Source organism: Nicotiana attenuata, unplaced genomic scaffold, assembly GCF_001879085.1.
Source record: "Nicotiana attenuata strain UT unplaced genomic scaffold, NIATTr2, whole genome shotgun sequence".
Taxonomy (NCBI): domain Eukaryota; kingdom Viridiplantae; phylum Streptophyta; class Magnoliopsida; order Solanales; family Solanaceae; genus Nicotiana; species Nicotiana attenuata.
The window spans coordinates 105,139-129,413 of NW_017673339.1; the positions used below are offsets into that span (position 1 = coordinate 105,139).

The 24,275-nt window shown below is 36.3% G+C and overlaps 1 protein-coding gene across 1 annotated transcript; it reads right to left on the reverse strand.

Moving 5' to 3' along the window:
* Positions 1-395: 395 nt before the first annotated feature.
* Positions 396-20,745, reverse strand: LOC109216091 (serine/threonine-protein kinase tricorner-like). Its single transcript, XM_019380222.1, has 13 exons — positions 20,479-20,745; positions 16,125-16,299; positions 13,803-13,886; positions 8,348-8,589; positions 7,952-8,195; positions 6,971-7,050; positions 6,069-6,153; positions 4,692-4,826; positions 4,491-4,604; positions 3,114-3,161; positions 1,950-2,034; positions 1,493-1,540; positions 396-895 (listed from the first exon to the last, which is right to left on the reverse strand). The coding sequence occupies exons 1-13, from the start codon at positions 20,607-20,609 to the stop codon at positions 804-806; spliced, it is 1,563 nt and encodes a 520-aa protein (XP_019235767.1). The 5' UTR covers positions 20,610-20,745; the 3' UTR covers positions 396-803.
* Between the last annotated feature and the right edge of the window lie 3,530 nt (positions 20,746-24,275).

A 24,275-nucleotide genomic window follows, 5' to 3' on the forward strand; every position in this document is an offset into this window, starting at 1 on the left:
GAGAATATTCTATAGCATTAAATACATATTCTGATACAGAGAATATGGCATTCATTACCTGCTATTACACCTTCTTCAATGGCCCCCATGATTGTCATTATTTAAAAGGGGTTTAATCCTAAGACCTTGTTCCCTAAAAACTATAATAAATAGTGAGCTCAATAGTCATTGTAAGGGAGAGAATTTTTGAGAAGTTTATACTATACATTGTTCAAAGCTTAATAATATTTTATCTTCTTGCTTATTAATATTGTTACTGCTGCCTCCGAAAGCTCTACTCCCGGAAATAGGATTTCTGTTGTCTTGTCTTAATTTCAATGCTAAGTCTTACATTCCAGTTTAATTTATTTATCATTTTTGGGATCAAATCGATTCACTTGTCTATAAACCACATATAAATTCAACTATACCATTTTACGGGTACACATCAACAACAATTACAGTGCGAATATAACATTTCCTTGGACCATTAAAAAGAGTATACCCCTAGAGGAAAAGTTATTGGATAATTTCCCATTTACTTATATTATCTGACCAAACACTGCCACAAGAGAAAGCATCTGAGTGCCAACCTGGGCAATCAGGGCAATAATACATCAAGCTATTCTATGTTTCTATAGGACATACAAGTAGTTTTTATCCTACAAGTTAAAACAAAGTTTCTGAAGCTCTGCTGTACACTTAGATGATGGTGACACCACCTTGAATGCTGATAAAGGGGTGAGCAACCTGATCAAATACCACAGGTATATGCTACCTCCCTTCAGTACGAGTTTGTTTCTTTCAATTAAAGAGTTGCATTGTCATGGTAACATTGCATCACCAGTTGATGTAATCATCTGTACATCTGTTTCCCCAGCTGTTCCATTCGTTGAAGGATAGTCTTTGGAATCACCTGCATACATAATAATATAGAATATTAAGTTCAAGTTACAACCCTCATTATCCCATGTTGAGCTCGGCTATATCAATCCTCATTATCCCATGTTGCTCCATTTAGGCTCATCTCAGTTTAATATTATACTCCCTCTGTTTCAAAAAAAATGAACTCAGTTCTTTTTTAGTCAGTTTCAAAAAGAATAAACCCTTTCTAAATTTGGAAACAATTTAACTTTAAAATTCTCTTTTTACCCTTAATGAGATGATTTATAGCCACATAAATATCCATGGATTGTTTTAGACTACACGTTTCAAAAGCCTTCTCTTTTGTCTTAAACGTCGTGCCCAGTCAAATAGGTTCAAACAAATTGAAACGGAAGGAGTATAAAATAAGGCATCTGACAAAAAGAATAACAAGTGTCTAGTTCTTTTCTGTATATTTTCCATAGGCATATCTTACATGACTAAATGACATTGGACCTAAAGCAAATATACTAACATGACTAAAACTTATTCCAACTAATTCGTATCACCTACATAGATCTTTATCTTCCTTTATGCCCTATCTTTCGCTAAGTTATGACAATATTCAAGGTTGTAACAACAAACTTACCAAATATGGAATCAATTGACCGTCTAGGTGAGGTACTCCTCGTAGGATCTGAAAATACAAATGAAGAGTTAGATCACTCGCAGTATTTCAAAAGCAAAGAGGAACTTCACAGATACAACATGCCAAATCAGCGTACAGGGCAAGGTTGGGTGGGTTATCCATTCAGTAATTTCATTTACATGGAAGTATAAGAAAATAAGCAAACAAATAGTAGCTTTTAAGACACCATAGACCACTAACAACACAAGCATAAAAAGCATCAGCTGAATACTGGAACGTCCAAACTGGACTTGCTTGTGATGACAGATTTTCGGAAACCAAAATTAGCAAAGAAACCAAAACAGCTTTGGGTTTAGCAGTTATGAGTGGTCTCAGGTAGGTTATGATGAGGCAATTTATCAGCACAGTAAAAACAGAAAAAGAGAGAAAAACTCTGATGTGGGCAAGTATGACTCACCTGAATTGTTGCGTAGTGCTTTGACAGCATCAAAATTTTTGTAAGTATAGCCAACGAAGCTTAAATCTTTGGGTGTCAACGATATCTACAAAACACAAAACAAGGTTAGATGCATTTCTAAGAATTTTTTGAGGCAAGATATATTACTTGGACTTTAATTTGCGCATAAATATAAAAAGCGAAGCGAAGATGTTAGAACCAAGGAAAATAGGGAAGTTTGAGACAGAAGCTTCAAGATTTACTAGAAATAAAGCTGATGGCAACTTGAGAATTGAGCTCAAACCGAGCTTTTAAATGTTCATTAAACACTCTGTTGAGATACCCATCCACATTAGCACCTACGTCTTGTCCCGTTTGATTATTGTGTCGAAATGAATGAATATTTTTAGACGCGTAAAACTTCAAACTTTGAAAAGTATTTTCTCATGCATCTGTGATAGCCTATATGTCCCAAAAGGAACATGATGCGGCCGGCCCCGTTTCCATAGATCATATTAGGATGAACAGCTTTCTTTAATTAACATTCAATGAAGATGCATAGGTTCTTTGAGTGTCTGCTGATTGAAAACCAAATCTAGGGATGGGACCGATCCCGAAAGAGAGGCCTTTCTTCACGGTTATGAAATTACTTTGATCAAAAAGCAAGTTGATGATGCCATAAGTCAAACACACATTTAATTGGATTATTACGAATTGATATTTAGAAATCATAGTAAATGACCACACCATACTATTGATTCATACAAATTTAGGAGAAGAACGATCAAAGCAGATGGAAAAAACCACACTACCAATTCATATTAACTGAAACACAGGGATGTCCAAATACATAGGTTTCATCTGACTGTGTATTACATAATGTATGTATTTATTATGTGTTGATTCACAAATCCTACTACAAAAGTCTAAAGTGAGGTTACGGGGTACAGCTTGTATATCTACAGAATAATTTTGGACAGTATTCTTTTAATTTAACAAGGATCATAGATACAGTTTTTAAGCAAATTTGAAAACCCACCCTTCGTCCCTCTTTTGCTCTTTGCTGTGCTAGTTAAGTTCAGTCGTAGTGTTAAGAGAAGGTTACATAAACTTTGATAGCAACAAAATCTTACCATATTTGAAAGGTATTGCAATAGATAACGATGAGAATTAATGCTTACATACCTTCCGAGAAGGACCTGAACCAGATCTTGCCGGTGTTGGAGAATCCATCTAATGAAAAAGCCAGAATGCAAGTTATAAAGAAAGGCACACTCATGAAGTATTGGATAAAAGAAGAAAAAAAGGAAAAGTATGTATGCATCAAATTATGTTTACCATCTCATTTAACTATTTAAACTAATTAGAAGGGAAAATTTCTATGTACTTCATTATGTCGTTAATACGCCTACTTACATGCAAGTCAGATTCCTTTTTGTGAGCCAAGAACATGAAATTTTTTTACTAGTGGTAAGATTCCAACTTAAGACCTTTGTCTGTTATGCTAACATATCGAATAGTTTGCATCATTCTTTCTAAACGCTCAAGAAGTTAGAGGGACATTTGTTATTTCTTTAACAATACGAAGAAGAATGGCATGTATGACTTAGTAGAATTTCATATGTTTTTAACAATATGAAGAAGAATGGAACGTGTGACTTACTATAATTCCATCATATTAATGCAGAAGGCACAAAATGTAACATATCTTCTCATTAAGAGGATTAAGAAGAGTGAGATCGACGACAAGAAGGTTGAAAATGACAAACCCAAAATTAAAGGTACTAAGAGTTGTTTTTCTAGTATGTCCAGAACTATACACCACCAAGCCCACTATATGTGGCTAACATAAACTAGAGAATGAGATAAAGGAGAAACTCAACTTACATACTACATCAAGCTTAGTAAATTTGGAGCATTTTTTAAAAATGTAAAATTTTACTGATATAAAAAAGGAAACTCTGATATGAATGGGATACAAAAGTAGAGAATTAAGAAAAAAAGTATGATTCTCTACAAAGGAGTATCCAAACACCTATGCTTACCGGGATATCAAAGGTACTCCAAATAATCTTAAAATTTGAGCATATAACTAGTTTAATGAGAAAATCATCAGACTATTGTCCAAATGGATAACAAAATCACAGAACGGGGTAGATATATTGAAAAACAGCTGGAAGTAGAAATCAGAAAGAGAAAGTGGAGTTCATAGAAAACTACTGTTCAAGAACTGTTATTTAATAGACAAATGGACGAACAGGAAGGATTCCTGCTGCATCTTTTTCTTATTTTCTCTTTTTACTAAAAATTCTCTGCCACTGCTTTCCTAGTTGATTCTGAGAAGATAGTGAAAAGAGAAGGTTGTAGTTTGTTTATCAGTTAATGCAGATAGCGGGAAACTTAGTTATAATATCATATGATTTCTTATCAATTGGATAATTAGAGCGCAACTGTACAAGAGATCGAAAAGGATAAAAAGAGTGATAATTATGTGCCATTTTGGTACTTATCCAAACAAAATGTGCGCCATTGGTTATGTAAGAGAAGATTTTTGTACACAACCTCATCAAACTTCATAAAATTCTGAGTATCCAGCTCCCCATTAACTTCTGGTTTGAAGGCTGCCTCCATTTCATAAAGCTTATCCCACAAAATATCCTTGAACCACGGATGAGCCTGATAAAAGGCCACTTGGAATAAGTTTTACCAGAAGGAACAGAAAATATGTGATGAACAATTGAATGTAATTGATTGAGATAGTACCTTAATTTGGTTTGCACCTCCTCCAGTGCCAAGTCTATGTTCAACATCACATAGCAACCTGCAAATGAGATCCTTTGCCTCCGCTGACAACTTGGCATCTTCGGGAAATTTTAGCTGATTTCTCCAATGGACAATCTGGAACCATAAAACACATAGTCGAGATATGATAAGATTAAAAGATGTAGGCCGCAGAGAGGTATATAGAAGGTGTTTGGATAAGCTTACAAGCTGGTTTGGCTTAGCCATTGTTTGGCAAACACCAATAGTGCTTATAAACCAAGATCAGCCAAAAGCTATTAGTTAGTCAACCCTAGCTTAAAATTTTTGAGCTTATAAGCACTTCTTGTTGACCCAGATTTTCCTATTTTGTCCTCTCTTTTTTTTTTGTAATTTCCAGAATACCCATCCCAAAATAAAACCCCTAGATCCCTCCATTAATTTCTGCCATTTGTCCTTCTCCCTACTTACAAACTTTAGTCAAATTATTATTAGGGTAAAAGCTTTAAGATATTTCAGTCATTTTAACATTTTTCCCCAAACATTTTTTTTAACTGATAAATAAGTACATTAGTGATATAAAAAACACAAAGAAAATACTCTGTTAAAAAAAGGGCTCCTATCTATACAGAAATCGGTTCCTGTAGTGAATTGATGAAATCTAACATACTATTTTCATCCTTTACATCCTGTGTTGCACCAATAAGCCAAAACCAGAGACACTTTTATTTTAACATTTGTACAGAGACAGCTTTTTCCCTTCAAAACACCTAGTATTTTTTTCCCCAAATTTATTAAAAACTTACTATCAGTTTCATCACTCTATCCTAACACGTCATTGCTTCTTATTAATATCAGTTCAGCATTCAAAGTTTTCTTCAAAGCGGGCTCATAGTCATGGCTAATAGCTGGTGATCATGTAAAAAGAAAGGCAATAGTTACACTACACTGAGTTCCATACATTGATGGCATGTCATCAACATTCCTTTCTCACACTAAAACACTGGTTTGTGGTACTGGAAACATATCAATGTGAACACTATACTTCTATTCCGCTTTTAAAGCACAAATAGATAAGTTAAACTCACCGGGGCCACATTAAACAATCAGTGACTTTCAGTACTAGGCACAAAGGTCGGATCAGGTGTTCAACTAGTCTCCAATAATGTATCAAACATAAATTAGGTTATCACTTGGACAAAATCCTGTACTAGGTGGTAACTTGTACTTCTCAACCTTTTTATTTTCCTCTTTTCATCGATTTTAACTGTGAAAGTAGAGGGTGGCCGATCTGCTGCACAGCACCGCTGAAATACTCTAAATCAAAACGAAAACACAAAAATACACAAGAGGAAGACAGAAAAGCAGGAAATATGCTACCTTCCTGCAAGTAGTTATTGGATCATCAGAGTAGAACGGAGGGTAACCAATGAGCATTTCATACATAATTGCACCAAGGGACCACCTGCATGTTGTAAGGCAGATAAAAAATGAGAAATGGATGCAGATAATCCTCCCATGATTGCACTTGTGGCATTATCAACTCTAGCAATTATCAATAATTTTCCCCACATTTCACCAACTTTCACAGGCTCTCTACATTGGTATTTTGGATGCTTTTGGAAAAGATTTATGCATACTAGACATTTATTAGCAGAGAAGCCAAGAACCTTAGTAGGCGTTTGGACATGAATTCCAAATTATCTTTTTTCAAATTTGAAATTTCACTAAATTTTGAATTGAAGATGAAGTTGTGTTTGGTTATAATTTTTGCAATATATATTTGGATGTCTTTTTTTTCAAAATCATGAAATATGATTTATACCTCACAACTTGTAAAAATATCAAAACCACCCCAATTTGATTATCCTACTTGAAATAAAAAAAATGCTATTGTTTAACTGTTATCATATTCTGCTTTATTGCAATACACAGAAGATGCAAAATCAACTAGGACTGATGTTCCACCATCAGTCGCCAAAGATGTATCTGCCAAAGATGAAAAACTGATGGGGTTATTTTATAAATTTTAAAAATATAGGGTAAATTGGTAAAACTAAAAACTAGCAAATTTCCATTTTCAATTGAAAAAGTGGTGAGAACCAGTTTTTCAAATTAGAAAATTGATTTTCTAGTGAAAAAAGAAAAATTGGTAAGAATGGGATAACCAAACATTGTTTTCAAAAAAAAAAAATTGAAAAAAAGGAAAAATTTTATATGTCCAAACGGGCTCTTAGTAATTTCGAAAAACATTACTGGCTATATATAATGAAAAAACTAACCAGTCACACTCCATTCCATATCCTTTCTTCAACAGTACCTCCGGAGCAATATAGTCAGGCGTACCCACTGTTGAAAAGGCCTTTTGACAGAAGAAAAAGAGAATCAGAAAATTAGTGTCAAGACTTACGTGCAAATTGTGAGTTATGAAATAACATAGATCAAAGGTTAAGTATCTATAAAAGTGCAAATACAGATTCTATCTAACAGTCAGACCGCCATTTGCAATGAAGTGAAAATTCTTCAATTCACTCACACACGGGCCATAATAACCTCTAGTTCCTGTAGTAATTCTTCTTTATGTATGTGCATGTGTTTGGGAATGTGATCTCTAAAGCTCATAAAAGAAAAGCCTTTAACAATAATACTCTAACAAGTTACATTACGAGCTGAGCTTACAGCAAACAGCAGCTTTTATACAGCACATTGTTATTAATCACCTTTAAATGTCAGATTGTACTTGATGAAAAATGGAATAACAAACAGTAAATCCAAATGTGATGCTGATGGATGTATTTCCATTGGAAGTACTGTCTACCAAATCTTAAGAGGTTAAAACATAAACCTCCCATGTTTAAATAAAATAAGGCGCTCCTCACGTCCAATTGTCTTTTCCATGGTTTGACTTAATGGGGAAGCTGTCATATTTAAGAGAAATCATTGATTTCTTTACATTATAAACATTGTTGTCTTACATAGTACAGCATTTTGGGATTAGTCTCAACTCCCATTAGAAACCTAAATTGCACCTATACATCATTGACAAACAAGTCAAACAGTCCCATATAAGTTGTGCAAGAGATACATCATTGAGCTGGAAGTAGGAAAATATAATTAATCTACGCAGAGAACCTTCATGATTTCATAAAGTCCTAGCCTTAAATCCCAATTATGTTTTCCTCCTTTAATAACAGAATAACTGCAAAATTTAACGACTCCCACAAAATCCAAAGAAACAGAATGCATTTTTTAAAATATCATACCAATTTCCTCCTGTTCATCTGCCAATGCTGAATCTGTTCACGAGGGCTTCTCCAGTTACTTCCATCATTGGCATCTGGGAAGCTGCTATCAATGTCCATCGGGTCCCTGATATTCTCATCATCCATAGCTTCATTTTCATTTAATGTAGATAGCGTTCTACAATCCAGAGGCTTACAGAGACCAAAATCAGAGAGCTTCATGTGACCATTTTTGTCCAGAAGAAGGTTGTCAGGTTTGATATCTCTGAATGAAGAAAATGGGCAAATATGAGGAAGAGACAATTAGTTAGCTATAAAGTTTGTACCTCAAGAGAAAACTGTTATAGTCACAATATGTTGTTGTCCTAAATAAATTTCAAAGCAATAATCTTTACAAGTCAAAAGTAAATGATGCACCTGTGAATGTAATTATGCTTGTGAATAGATTCTATAGCTAGGACACTTTGAGCAATATAAAATTTAGCTACACTTTCTGACAATGTGTCTTCTCTCATCAGCAGTGTCATCATGTCACCACCAGGAAGATATTCCATGACAAGGTAAAGATACTCAGCATCTTGGAATGAGTAGTATAATTTCACAATACAATGGCTGGCCACTTCTGCCAGCAGGTTCCTTTCTGCTCTCACATGCTCCACCTGCAACAAATGCAATTTGTCAACATGGACAATGGGACAGTAACAACAACAACAAACTCAGTGTAAACCCACAAGTAGGGTATGGGGTGGGTAGTGTGTACGCAAACCTTACCCCTACCTAGTGAAGGTAGACAGGTTTCCTATAGAACCTCGGCTTAGGAAAAGCACCGTCACAGCATTGTTGAAAAGAAATACAATTTACAGTAAATGGAGAAGCCACGGAAAATAAGCAATAACAAAAAGCAGTAACAACAGCAAGATAATAAGATAACCGGAGCAAAAGAAACACCCGGTAGTAGTAGAAATCCAAGTATAAGAAAGTATGAGATAATATTGATACTACATGAATGAAAAAGATATACGTTCAACTACTTACTATCCTTCTACCCCTAATTCTCGACCTCCACACCCTCTTATCAACGGTCATGTCCTTGGTAAGCTGCAGATGTGGCATGCCCTGCTTTATCACCTCTCTCCAATACTTCTTTGGCCTACCTCTACCTCTCTTCAGAGCCACCATGGCCAACATCTCACACCTTCTCACTGGGACATCTCCTCTTCACATGTCCGAACCATCTCAGCCTCGCTTTCCGCATCTTGTCCATCTTATCAACATGGATAATGGCAACTACAATAAATTTAAGCATATCATGATGCAAGCCACACATGGACAAGTGCCCCCCCTCCCCTCCCAAAAAAAAAAAAAAAAGTCACGCCATATTATTGAGAACGGATAGGATTTCAACTTCAACTGTAGACAAACGAGGATCTCCTTACTGATATACTAGTAATAAATATCCAACCTTGATATGACGCTCTAAGTTGCTCGGACGCGGGTGCGGGTGTCCGACACTGGTGCGGATCTAGAGGTCGGATCCTTCGAGATGTATATTCTAAGATTCGGGGATACGGATCCTATTACGGATACGGGTTCGGGGATACGGATACGGGTTCGGGGATACGGGGATCCTGCTAAAAGTAATTCAAAAAAATAAAAATATCTCTAAATTATGTGAAATTTGTGGAATACTTACGTATAGCTAGTAAAGTATGGAATTCTTTTTTTTTTCTCAAGTTGTAGATAAGTAAAGGATTGATTTCCTAGATAAGGTATGCTATTTTCTTCAAATTTACCCTAGTTTTGGTTTTGATTTCGGGAATCAAATTGTATCTCATCTCGAATTTTTTCTTCCATCATGGTCAAAGTACCCAAAATTGTTTGACCTGATCGGATACGGATCCAATACCCACACCCATACTAGTGTCGTGTCGACACGGGTGCGGCACCTAAACTGCCATGTCGGAGCAACTTAGATGACGCTTGATCATTTGCATTTATTGAAGGAAGTAATGTCCATCTTATAAGCATAGACCTCTCACTCTCAAGAAAAGAGTGTAGGAGAAGGGTCAACTTGATTAAGTTTCAAAAGAAAGCTTTGTGATGAAATGTGTGACCATCACATCTAAAATCTTAAGTTGTTTGAGAGTTCACATTCTTTTTATTAGTAGAGGGATCAATTATGTCTTTAATACGCCAATTCAAGAGCGAGCCTGATTTTTTTCATAGGCCAAGCACGTTTGAAATTCTTTTTGATGATGGGTGGCGGAGAGGCTCAATCTTTGGACCTCTATCTGCTCTGATTTCATGTTTTGAAATATGTGTCTCATGTGAAAGTTTAAGCTATTTAAAAGCACACTTTTATCTACATAATTATGTTTCAGCACTTTTAATCTACGAATATGTGAGAAAGAACCGAGGGCCCTAATAACACTCCCAAAATCACATGCAGAACGTATGCTATAAATTCTCCAACATATCCCATGATATGATTAACTTCCAAAGATGAAGAAAAATGAAGAAGAGATTAAAGCTTGTTATTTACCGAATATTGAAAACAAAATCTATCAAGATCAATGTTATCAAAGGCGCGCTTAAAGAGAGCTTAAGCCTTGAAGCGAGGCTCAAAACATACTAAGCATTTCGCCTCGCTTAGCGGGCGCTTCAGCGTTGTCATCAAAGCTCTAAGGCATACTTTTCCTTGCCAATGAGCGTAATCCTAAAGAGGCCACACTAAATAATTGATATTTCACTTTATTGTAAATTTTCTTCAATTTCTTAATCCATATATTTGGTATTCATGCTTATAATATTAGTTTTGGACCACACATACATATTTGTAGTTTTTCTCCATCTGCGTCTTTTTTCATTTAAGCCCACGCTTTATTTGCGCTTAAAGCCCCAACATAGCTTAAAACTTTTTGCGCTTTTCGCCTTTGATAACACCGATCAAGATGCGAGAATCAAAGAAATATAACAAGGAAATTCCCTACAAAGAAGAGCCATTCATTATAGGAAGAGCTAAGAGTGGGGGAATTATAATAATTTAACATGCAAACAAAAATGTCACTTTTAAGCTCTGACTAGGGAACTGCGCGCCTGCGCCATTTTTAATTATGTAATTCTCTCTCCGGCGAGGCCTTTTCCGGCTAAGGTGTCATTTTATTATGGGTGATAGACTAATCTTTATTTCAGGTGACAAATCTTTTGAGTTAACAAACATTAGTGATGATCGGAGCAGATGTTCTCCATTACGGAACGAGGCAGGCGATTTACGAGCAGTATCAAGATCGACGAAAGTAACCTCCAGTGGCTCTGTTCATTGTTTCATCTAGCATCTAGGGGAACAGGGGATTTACACAGAAGATGGGGAAGGAAACAACAATTTAATCTATACAGGGTCTACCAAAACTACAACGTATATGGTCGATTCTTGAGGGTGGAAGCTTGGCTAGGGGACAAGAAAAAAGCCATCATCATTCCAGAATCAGAATATGACTATGGCTGGGTAGAAATAGCAAACATCTGGGAAATCGAAACCATTTCGCACCTCCAACACGATTAGAAAACTTATTCTGCAACTGCAACTATTCCAAGCTGGCCCGTAGAGGCAGCACCAGCTCCTCTTGGGCATGAAAGCGATCATCCTATTTCTAGATGTCTAACTGGAAGGTTCTCGAGGTGGAAAATTCCCGCAGGTCTGATTGGGACCAACATGATGTAAATGTTCATTCTGTAAGATGGGAGAAAATGAAAAGATATGTGAAACTCTCACCATCACTCATTTAAAAGGATAACTTTGGTATTTTGCATGTATTTGGCTTAACTGTCAAAAGTTTTCTTTAATTTTTATATTTCATGCCCAATCAAACACCTTCGTCTCAAATGGGACAGAGGAAGACTAATTTTGACTGGAGTTCTACCATTGCATTATGAAGAGATTGAAAGAAAGATTTTTTTATTATTAAATGCATGTTTTCATAAAATACTTGCCCCACCTTCTAGAGGGAGGTTTATGATACTTACTAGGTATCTTATACTCCCTCCACCTTCTTCGTGTTTACAGATCCCGAGAACCATCACGGCACTACAGCTTGAGCACCAGTTCTTCCACTTATATCTTTGGTGGTGACATTCATTTTTTGCTTACTTCTTTGTTTATCCAGGCTGCGTCCCAATACTTTTTTTGTATATTTTGATACTCTTAGGGACTCCAGATTGTCCTACCTATGTCAAATTTGGATCACATACCTTGTTGTGTTACTTTTGGGGATGATTGTTGGCACGGTCCCTTTATGAGACGCGTGTATTGACTAGGGGATTTTCAGTCTTCGATATCTTATAAATGTGATGTGCGTTGAAATATTGGTGCCAAATATGGTACTCAGATTATGATAGGGGTTAAAGGATAAGGGTTCATTCGACAAGGAATATGCTGTTGTATGTCCGTCACAGCCCCCTATTTTGAGTTGTGTGCACAACAGAGAGAAATCTATTTTATATTCACCAGAAAGAGGTTATGATGATGCGAATCTCTAGGAGTTCACCAGCGTAAATGTATTGGTGGCTAATAAGGAACTGGAACAGTGAAAGGAAAAGCTGTTGGAAAGGTTGCAAAAAGTATGACATGCACAACGGGCATAAGAGGCAGTGCGGTTGGACATTCCAACAGATATTATATGTAGTGTCATCCGAATGGTTGCAGCAAAAGCATGGTGTCATGGCAACATTTGCCAAAAGAGGCTCGGTGCTGTTAGAATAATAACTGTAAAGAGGAATGGTGCTGAAGTTACAATAGCCAAGAAAGACACAGAAAATAAAAAGAACTTCTGAATTACAAGTAATGAGGAATCAGGAATGTTTCTTAAATCTTGGGATGCTTTACTATGACAAGATCATTATTTTTAATAATTATTATGAAAATAATTAAAATATTATACACAATTCTTTTAAATGATTCCTAGACTTTACACTAGAGGGGGTATTTCCCTAGAAGTATTGAAAAGCCTACTGTGCAGACGTTTCTACCACAGGCTACTAGGATTATTTATCTTGTAAACTTAGTCTCACGGAAACAAAAGGGATTGACATAATGAGAGGTCTTTGCATTAAAGTTAATATTTCTTAACTGGTGCATCAAAGAATGTTAAATTCATTATATCAAAAAAATCAAAAGGCTCTGTTATCGTCCTCTAATAACACCGTTGGAGCAACCATCCGCCATTCACCGCAGTCCTCCCTCCCAAAAGTAAAGCTGTAAAGGTACAGAAAAACAAAGAGAATAGAAGATAGAGTAGAAAGTTTAAAGACAGTGCTTCATCATAGAAAGTTTAAAGATAGTTGCTTCATCACACATACCGCAGACATACATACGACAAAGCAACAACATATGCTGAACTGGGGCCCTGCTTAAGAACATTGCAGAGCAGCACCAGCACCAGGGACTTGTAATATCCAGAACCATCTTAGTGCACTCACTTTCCAACTTACAGCCTTTCTCTTTTCTTTTTCTTTCTTTTTTTTCATAACTACCAACTTACAATCTGTGTGAGCACTCACTTTCTAACTCCGAGTTTTCTTACCATCATATAATGCATACTTTACCTTATCCTGTTCAGCACCATCTTAGTGTTTGACTGCTCTTACTTTTTTTAACACTTGATTGTAATGCTAGCACCGTCCCAAAGGGCAGTCTTACGCACCCCTGGTGGGTGGCTTAGAAATTAGATATCTAAATACCACCGAAGTGGTAGTTCTTGACTGCTCTTACTAATAAAAGTCTTACTTCTCCCCCAAAAAAGAACAAGGAATACATACTTTGCCAAAGAACTTGGAACAAAAGAAAAAAGATAAAAGGAAATATTCCTCATCTGACCTGTCCCCTTATGAGCATTTCAGACTTCTTCAATTTCTTCATAGCATAAATATTGCCTGATTTCTTCTCCCTGCATAAACGAACCTGCAGAGCCAAAGTATCAATATTATATCAAAAATAGGAATACGTCTTCATGAATTGCTAGATTCAGATTTAGGGAAACATCCTTGTAAACAAAAGATTTTTTTTCCCAAAGGCCACAGGACACTATTTCTATTAATTCATCATAGCTTAAGTAGTAGGTACTGGAAGGCCACAGGACACTATCTCTTCGCGAACGCGATTCATATAACTAGGCAGAAAATCTGGACAGAACCGTCATTTTACATTTTTTTACACTCAAACCACTTAATACTCGACTCAGCTCATTTTGGAAGATATCTTTGGCAGAAAATACAAGTTTTAGAGCTAGGGTTTCTTGCAGCACACGTGGGGGTTGAAGATTTGAATGAGAAATTTCTTACTCTTTTACTCATTTCTTCAATTCCTTGTTAAGTATTAAATATCTAAGTGTGTAGCATTTTATTCCATTACTTGAATCTTGTATAGGGAACTATTCATCATTAAAGTTTGGATTAAAACTCTTATTATGCTTATGTATTGAATGATTTGTATTAATTATGAAGTGATTTAATTGTTTCTTTAATTATTCTTGTTCTTTAATATTTCCAAATGGATTAACTAACCCTAGGACCCGCCCATTAACTTCGAATTAATCCTGGAAAAGGCAAATTCGAAGGCATTAGCCCTCATTTTATAGATTCTACCTAGGAATAGGATTGAACCAGTGTTGTCAAAGGAGCGCTCTTAAAGCGCGCCTAGGCCCTAAAGCGAGGCTCAAAACACGTTGAGCGCTTCGCCTCGCTTTGTGGGCGCTTTAGTGTCGCATCAAAGCTCTAAGGCATACTCTTCCTTGCCAATGAGTGTAATCCTGAAAAGGCGACCTTAGACAATTGATATTTCACTTTGTCGTGATTTTTTTTTCAATTTCTTTGTCCATATAATTGTTATTCATGCTTATAATGATTAGTCTTGGACTACATGCATATTTTTACTTTTTCTCCCATTGCGCCTTTTTTCATTAAAGCCCACGCTTTATCTTTGCGCTTAAAGCCCCCAACGGACCTTAGAGCTTTTTTGCGCTTTTCTCCTTTGGTAACACTGGATTGAACTACTTGTGTCCATATTCAAGTGTACTTAATTCTCTTAATTATTTTACGGATAATTCAATTAGGAAGTCTTGTTAGTCTTCGGAAAAAGCTAATATAGAATTGTTATTCGAGGCTAATTAACATAAACTCGCTCATATTTGTAACATCGTGAAATACATTGTATCGTTACTTGAGTGTAATTCCCCTTTTATCCTTGCTTGTAGCCATTGATCATTTAACTTGGCTTTCTAGGTTAGTTTATATTTACGCATTAGTTATAATATTTTCTCAAAAACCCCTATTAGTGTTTGGCTTAGCATAAAAAGCGATAATTCTCTTACTTGCCTAATCGCCTACATATTGTTCCCGGTGGGATTCGACCCCGAATCATAATTGGGTAAATTATATTGCATGCGACCGTGTACACTTACTCTTTGAGGAGTGGATTTGGACGTCATCACATGCAATCTTGTCTCATCCCATCCTCTATGTGTGCTACGTGCATTCTCAGTATAATATGATCAATTGCCCAAACTACAAACAATAAAAATTAAAAGGCCTGCTACTTGCACCCTGTGTCTAATGTAATAGTTGGCCCAAGCTACAAAGGATAAATATCAAAAAGCCTTTGAAATAGATAGGCAGTTGGAATGGTCGCAGCTGGAATGGGCTATTGAGGATAGCAAGCACGCTGAGATTTGATTGGTCAATAGAAAATAAATGCAGCAAACCTAGTAAACATGTGATTGGGTTTGGGTCTATGGAAGAAGTGGGTAACAAAGCTTAAACATTCTAACTGCTACAAACTAGTTTCTGAGGTGCTATTTCCCATAAAAAAATAGACAACGGCACATGCCAGGTGGGAAAATTATCCTGCTGACTTAGTAGGCTTATGAAATAAGGTAATCATCTTTATTTATAGTTGTGATCCGAAAAGGGGTGTGACAGTAGTCATGTATTATCTTTTAGTGTCTTGCTTAGACTACAAGAGTGAGCTTGAGACAGCAAACTTTTCCATGACTTACTGTTATCATCTTGTCTGTAGCTAAGCATTTATATGAATATAATGCAAATGAAAATGGAAATTAAAAGATCATGAAAGAGAAAAAAGATGAACTACTAGTATTTGCAATAAACAGATCACTTTGTTTAAATGGGAATAATCACGAACCTCGCCAAAGGCTCCTCTGCCAATAATTGTGAGAAGCTCAAAGTCATCCACGCAAATCTTGTGCCTCCTCAGTCTCATATACTCTGTCTCCTTTCGCTCTAGATCCTTGATCAGATTCATCTGCTCCTCTTTAGGCACATCTGAAGATGCTAACTTTCTCTCTAGAATCCAGCGCCTATTGTCAGTCAATATTGTGTTAGAACAAAGGCATACTAGGATCTATTCTAAATAAGACTAGTTCGGACATATGTAAAAATGCAGTAGTGAACTTCAATAAACAGTGATAAATGTTGTGGAAGTTTTATAAAAAAAAAATGTCGTTGAAGTTTAAGTTGCTACCCATGGATAAACATTTAAATGTAGGTTGGTACATGCAGTTAAAGCAACAGAAGGAAGAGGCACAGACAACAGAAATGACATTTCCAGCATAATAGGGACAAAAAATGTCCTGGAATGTGGCAGACAGGGGAATGAAAAGAAAAATTTTCCAAGTCAATGCTAACCTCAGTGCTCAAATGACACAAAACAAATTACAAGTGAAATGGTTGATGCACCGGGGAAGACTGTGCAAGCCTGTCCTACATCTCTAGAAAAACGTGCAAGAGAAAACTTTTATTCACGTACTGTTCCTCCAACTTTAAGGGTCGTTTGGTTCAGAGCAGAGATATCCAGGTATTGTAATCCCGGGATTATAATCCTGGAATTATAATCCCACATCATATATGGGATAGCTAATACCAAGATTGTGGTATAAAATTCATTCTAGTATTAGCTAATACCCACAACCAAATATGGGATAAATATAATCTCAAATTTTATAACGAGATTAGTATCCTTCTCCAGGTAACGAAACAATCCCTTAACATTTGCCTTTTTCCCTTTTTTTTCCTATAATAAACTTAGATATGTCAAAGGAGTTAAGACAATTGAGCAGCAATTGCAACGTTAATGGGTACTTCAAGAGGAAGAAAAAAAAAAGGAGATTTAAACAAAGAGCACAAGCAGATAAAACAGCAGAAGGTACTCTGTGGCATGAGAAGAACTGAGAAAGATTGGCTTACAACTACAAAAATATGATAGACACCCCCATCTAGATGTGTATTCTTTTAAGAAAAAAGTAGGTCAACGTGTGTCTCCAGATTCCCCGAATTAGTATTGTAAGTTCCAGACATTTAAGATTCACTTGTTCTGGAAAAGGTAACTGAAATGAACACTAACCTTCCACAGCAGTAGCATTAGAAGTGACCAATTTCTTATCACACTGTATAACTCAGACTTATTTGTCTGTTTTCTGTTGTTGTTAAAGATCTTTTGTCGATGAGCCGAGGGTCTCCCGGAAACAGCCTCTCTACCCTCAGGGGTAGGGGTAAGGTCTGCGTACACTCTACCCTCCCCGCACCCCACTAGTGGAATTATTATAGGGTTGTTGTTATTGTTGTACTGTATAACTCAGGCAATCTTATAATAATTGTAGTTGAATTAAGGTATCCATTCAAAAACCCTAAGCTACTACACTACAAGAAAGATACCTAAGCCAAAAATACTACTCTTTTAGTCGCAAATTGTTGTCAACTCTTCTTTAGTGTGAAATTTCGATAGCTGGACGAGTTTCAGTTGCAAATAATATTAAGAGATTTGGATATTACAAAGACACTACACTTGGAATATTTTTTCATTTTAAAATGCAATATTGTCCAAAAAGAGAGAATCACGGTCTGATTTTTACACCCACTCAATAGGTCCACCATTATATCCATCCATCAAAACCTTTTAAATATCACCTTCAACCTTTGCAAAAGATTATTACAGCGGATTCCAAATTCTAGTCACAGTAAAAACTCGTTCCAGTAAACAATGTAACAACACATGAGATTATTTCCTGACTCATCATAATGTATCTTTTTTTTAATAAATAGGTAAGCTCATCCGACAATATATGTTTTAGTTCTCCCAGTCATACTCCTGTTTGTTTGAGAATGGAGGAAGTAGTGCTCCTAAATGTATGATTGATTGACGATTGTATGCCCAAAGGAGAATACTTCTGTTACAAAGTCAGTTAGGTAATCTTATCAATCAAAAACAAAGTCAATCAGGTAATCTTCCAGTTCAACAAAAGCACAAGATAAACGGATTTTCAAGGTGTTATCCAATATACTAGACAAGGAAGATGGCAGAATAGAAGATTTCTAACGAAGGATCAAACTCAGAAATCCATATGTTATTGGGAGGGGATTTAATGACGGAAATTGATTCTCGGGGAAAAATAAGGAGGGGATCACATTTTGCGCACGAGAAAATGACGAGGACGAAACAAATAAGCACATATAGTATATGCTCCAATGATGATGAGCAGGGACTAAGACGTGTATTGTTTTGAATATATAAGAAATCATTGTATAAATTGAATTGTCTGGTCAGTTGTGTTGTGAGAAGCCACCCAGATGCTGCAGAATTTTTTCAGCGACCAAACTAAAAAGTTTAATCGCGCTACAAGAGCATTTTGGAAGAAGCATTCCAAATATTATCGAAATATCTTGATGTTGTGAATGAATTGATAACGAGACGTACCTTCACAAGCTTTTCTGTTCTGTTTAATTCCTAAGTAGGACTTTAGGTAGTAACAACAACAACAAACAACATCCCAGTATAATCCCACAGGTGGGGTCTGGGGAGGGTAATATGTACGCAGACCTTACCCCTACCCCGAGGGGCAGAGAGGCTGTTTCCAGGAGACCCTCGGCTCAAGAAAGCAACAAGAGACAATATATTAGTACTATCAATAGAGTCATAATAAAATAACATAATATACATACCATAAAATAACACAAAATAACAGCAGTATAACAATATAGGAAATACGAAAAAGATGGAAGGTATACAAATATCCAACAGATAAAGCCATGCATCAGTAGCTGATCAGTAGCATCCTAAGACTAACTCCTAACTGGCTAGTCTCACTCTAGCGCGCTGTAGAAATATAGAAATATTCACAACTTCCCCCTAACCTACAACCTTAATGCTTGACCTCCACAATTCCCTGTCAAGGGCCATGTTCTCTTACTACTTTAGGTAGTAAGAGCTTTAAAATGTTCCTTCAGTTTTTCAGATAACTAAATCAAAGAATATGGAAGAAGGCTAATTCAAAGAATATGGAAGAAGCTTTAATTCTGTTTAATTCCTAAGTAGGACTTTAGGTAGTAAGAGCTTTAACATGTTCCTTCAGCTTTTCAGTGAGCTAATTCCAAGAAGAAGAAGATTAAATGGCAAAATACACGTGATAGGTACGTGTATTTCACCACTGAAACATAGATCTGGTTGTGGCATTTTAAGCGGGTACTTTTTCCACTTTGGAAATAACCAGGAGGGTTAATAGGAGTCCTGTTAAGTACAAGTGTATAACTGCAAATAGAAGAGAGAGAGTAAGAACTTCAAACGAAGCGTTGTCAAAGCCTACCGTGCATCTGCCCTTGACAAGTTCCATGCATGTGAGACAAGGAAGCACATAGTCGCTCAACATGATTTCCCTAACTCCCATATTAGCTTATCATTTCCTTGTCATTTTTCATTTTGTATTATATATATCCGGATTCCGGAGATAGTCTTATGGTCCTCTCACCAAGTCAAAAGCTAGTCAATCTCAACTTGTAATCTCTAATCTCCACAACTAACCAGATTAAAAGTATAGGTCTTAACATAGAGATATACCCCCAATGGATGGCTGACTAGTGACTGATTAAGGCATAGGAGTAACAACCTAGAGACCCCAGTTCAAATCTCACTTATACACCTATCTTTGTGGGCATTTGTCTGGACACTGTTGCTACCCGAGAAATAGAGATTTGACTGGCTTTCAATGACATGAGAGAACAATTACTTATCCTCGAGTCACCCCACAAATGCCAGATTCCATTTTACGATAGTGATGTCCGGACCAACTTGCGCGCACCTCGAATATTCCATTGTAGACCTGCTACCTTCCACCAGCACAGGCATCGGGGTAACTTCTACTTACCAAGGCTTTTAGATGAGAAGAAACAATGACCAAATTTTATTTTTTCTGCCTTGGAATTTGAACTTGAGACCTCATGGTTCTAGATTATGTATCAGAGAAACACTCCCCTATCTCAAGCAGCTGATGCAATTGGGTCAAATTATTTCCACATAAGCAATAATCAAAAAACCCAAATAACTCATTTATATAGTTCCAACTATGAAGACATAGAAACCAAGGACATCAATACTATCAGTAGATCTTGAAGTGAAGCACAAGCCAATTGATTCACAGCAAAATCAAGTAAACTTGCAGAAAATAACATTAGAATATTCTCAACAAAAAGAAGGAAAAAAAAAATACCTCTCTTTGCGGTCTTGAATGCTTTTCATCTGAGTCTTATAGTGATTCTCAATAAATTGTTTAGCAGCAGCAACTTTCTCCATTGTTAAGCTTGAACCAAGTACTTCCTCTTGCTGTTGTTCTTCCTCCATTCTTTCTCGCTCTAATGTCTAAACCAACCTCTTTCTCTCTCCAGAATTCGTATATAGAGAAACGCAGTTCAGACTTGCATTCAGCAGTATATGCGGAACGGGGTCGGATCCCCTGTACTTGGCAGGTCCACTCTACTACTATAGGCCTTTTACTTAGACAACTAGCCATTTATTACTATTTTCTGTTGGGAATGTCCTTTATTTGACGCATATAATTGCTATACTCTCTTATTCATTTCAGAAGAATAAAATTATTTTTATAATTTAGAAAAGATAAAAATATTTGTATCATTATAAATCATCTACTTCATCCGCCCAATTTATGTGACCCTTTTCTAACTCATTTTTGAAAAATAATAATATTTTCTTATATTTAGTAGTAACAATTTAACTTTAAATATCTATTTTTTCTTAATGATATGATTTATAGTGACGTAAATATTTTTGACTTTTTTTAGATTACTAGTTTCAAAAGTCTTTTTTACTCAGTGAAATATAATCACATAAACTGGAACGAAGAGAAGATTAAGGATAAATGAAGATTTTAAAAAATTAAAATATGGAGATTTCATTTTTTTAAACATACTAAAAGAAAATAAATCACATATGGAGCATTTTTATTTTACTTTTAAAAAATTTCCTTTTTTGTTTTTGTAAAAGGAATTTAAAGGTAAGGGGTGGCTTTGGAGAGTGAGGGAGGGAACAGGGATGTTCGAAAATGAGAAGGTGTTGCTAAAATTGTAACTTTGTACATAAAAGCGGTATAAGTTGAAATTGCAAAAGAGAGGTTCCTTCCCGCCCTAAGTTTCTGCGATGCGTCTTTTTTCTCGGCGCATGTTAGCTTAACGTGCGCATCCATGGCCGGGAAGAGGGCACGAATTTCGTCTCAGAAAGCACTAATGGTGCAAGTGTCGTCATTATTGATAACTACAAATCAAGGAAAGGAAATCAAAATAAATTTGATGTGGTAGTGAATCAGTCACCGAGGGGTAAGGAAAACGCACAACTGGAGGAACAATTGAGGGACGAAGAGACCGATTCACATGTAAAAGTGCAAGAGGAATGGGCTAAAATAGTTCAATCGCCGACGAGCAGTCGCAAATTGTCTTGGGCAGAGGAAGTGGAGGCAGTAGAAGAGACAGTGCCAAAAAGGTCAATTTGGGACAACTTCGATATCGGGAAAATGTCGAGCGCCAGTTTCAAATTGGAATACATCGCTCCTGAAACTCATGGTAAGTCTTCTGTTTGTAAAATTGACGTTGAATATATAAGTTCAGAGCTAGATTACTGGAAGTCGACAGTAGTTTGATATGTCCTTGGGGTACACACCCCTTTTATTATGCTAAGTGGATACATTCAGAGGTTGTGGGCAAAGCATGGAATCAACAAGATTTTTATGCTGAAGAATGGAATTGTATTAGTTCGATTTGATTCAGGGGAAGAGAAAAATAAAATGATACAAGGGGGGCTTATCATTTCGACAACAAATCATTTATAGTTAAAGCATGGATCCGGATATGGAATTTACAAGAGAAGAACTACTTACAGTTCCTATATGGATCAAGCTACTCGGCCTCGGATTCAAATAATGGAGTCCTAAGGGCCTAAGCAAAATAGGCAATTTAATTGGGAAACCACTTCTTGTGGATCACAATACTGAGAAAAAATGGAGCTTAATTTTGCTAGGTTATACATAGAGGTAGAAATGGATGCTAAGCTTCCTGATGTGATAATATTCAAGTATGAGAGGGGAGTACTATTAGAACAAAAGGTCCAATATGATTGGAAACTTACATTATGCAATTTCTGGCGTAGGTATGGGAACTCCAAAGAGGAATGTAGAAAGAAGAAGGTTACAAAACCTGAATCACCAAAACAAGGAGAACAGGTGAGAAAGGAGACACCAGAAGAACAGAAAGAGAAACAAGGGATGGATGCTGAAGAATCTGGGAATCAGGAGAAGATACATTATGTTAAAGTAGCAGCTATGACTAAGGGAGGAATGACACTTACTGAATCATCTACCAAATTAGTGAAGACTCAAAATGTGCAGAGTGGGCGACCAGTTGATCATACCACGGGGTGGATTACTCCAGTGAATGTAAGAAAGCAGCAGTTCAGACAAAACCAGCAAATGATCAAACAAAATTTCTTCCAAGTTCTTGACAAGGAAAGGAATAATACTCATATCCAATCAAGCTCAGTTGAAAATGAGGGAGGCCAACTTATTCCTCTCTCAAGAAATGGTTAGTCTCTTAAGTTGGAATGTAAGGAGTATCAATGGCCATAATAAGAAGAAGGAGGTCAGACTCCTCTGCAATGAACAAGAAGTAGGACTAGTTGGTTTATTAGAAACAAATGTCAAAGCTAATAAGATTGAGGGTCTAGGAAATAAATTGTTTGGAGGTTGGAAATATATCACAAACCTAGAACATCATTACAATAGTAGAATTTGGATTACTTGAAGTCAAGATTATTATCATGTAACTCCTGATACTAGTTCAGCACAAGCAATTACTTACAAGGTGAGGTATACTCCTATGCATGTGACAATTATGCTGACCTTTGTGTATGTTTTTAACCAAAGGGCAGAAAGGAGGAAATTGTGGAGCTATTTGGAGAATCAGAGTATAGGATGTAATGTCCCTTGGTTGGTCCTAGGTGATTTCAACTATTGCACCAGGAGCACAAAATTAGAGGGAATCCTATAACTTTAGCTGAGATGCTGGACTTTCACACTTGTGTGGAATCATGTGGATTGCTAGAACTTCCAACTCATGGTAGTCGATATTCATGGATTAACAAACAAGCAGATCAAAGGGTGTTTTCAAAAATATATTGGTCTTTTGTTAACAATGAGTGGTTAATTAACATGTCTGCCTATGCAGCCACATTTCTGCCTGAAAGAATAAGTGATCACTGCTCAATTAAGGTTGCCATGATGTATACTCATCCTAGAGTAAAGAAGCCATTTCAATTTTGTAATGTTTGGTCGAAGCATCTTCAATTTGCTGATAAAGTGAAAGAGGTGTGGCAAGTCCAAGTAGATGGATGTAAAAAGCTGCAAGTGGTAAAGAAAGTTAAGTTACTAAAATGGAAGCTGAAAGAGCTGAATGGGCAACATTTCAAAAACATTCTAATAGAGGCAAGTGACGATAGGGAAGCTCTAGTTCTGTTTAACCAAAAAATAGATTTTTAGTCAAAGCTAGAATTTAGAAGAATACGGGTTACTGATAATCAGAAAGGTATGTAGAGAAAGAAATTTGTGAATAATATGATCAGAAAGCAAGTAAATCAAAGTATATTCCAATAGTATTTTCTTGTGTCTACAATTGTTTGTTCCTTCCCCTTTTATAGCTATTTTGGGGATACGAGCCTTACCTTTGTTATAATAAGGCAATTATGAGCAATTAATGACTTTAAATGTTACGTTATGCAATCATATACATTAAGTACATATTCTCTAACGGTTCCAGTATTTAATACTCATTAAATGTTGTATCTGGGCTCTTTTTGCTGTCAGATTCATTCCTTTGATTCTTCACGATCTTTGACCTTTAAATGTCTTTAATAGGTACGAGCGTTGAATTACTTGTATGACTGCTCGCGCCTCCTCCATTTAACTTGTTCGTAACTATTGTTGCTCGTATCTGTTAACCAACCTTA

Bases quoted from the DNA above. Each gene is read 5' to 3' on its own strand.
- LOC109216091 (XM_019380222.1), bottom strand. From the start codon at position 20,609: ATGGAGGAAGAACAACAGCAAGAGGAAGTACTTGGTTCAAGCTTAACA. The intron at 13,887-16,124 runs GTTCGTGATTAT...TTGGCTCTGCAG, and splicing joins GCAGAGGAGCCTTTGGCGAG to GTTCGTTTATGCAGGGAGAA. The intron at 4,605-4,691 runs GTACTATCTCAA...GCCTTTTATCAG, and splicing joins GAGGTGCAAACCAAATTAAG to GCTCATCCGTGGTTCAAGGA.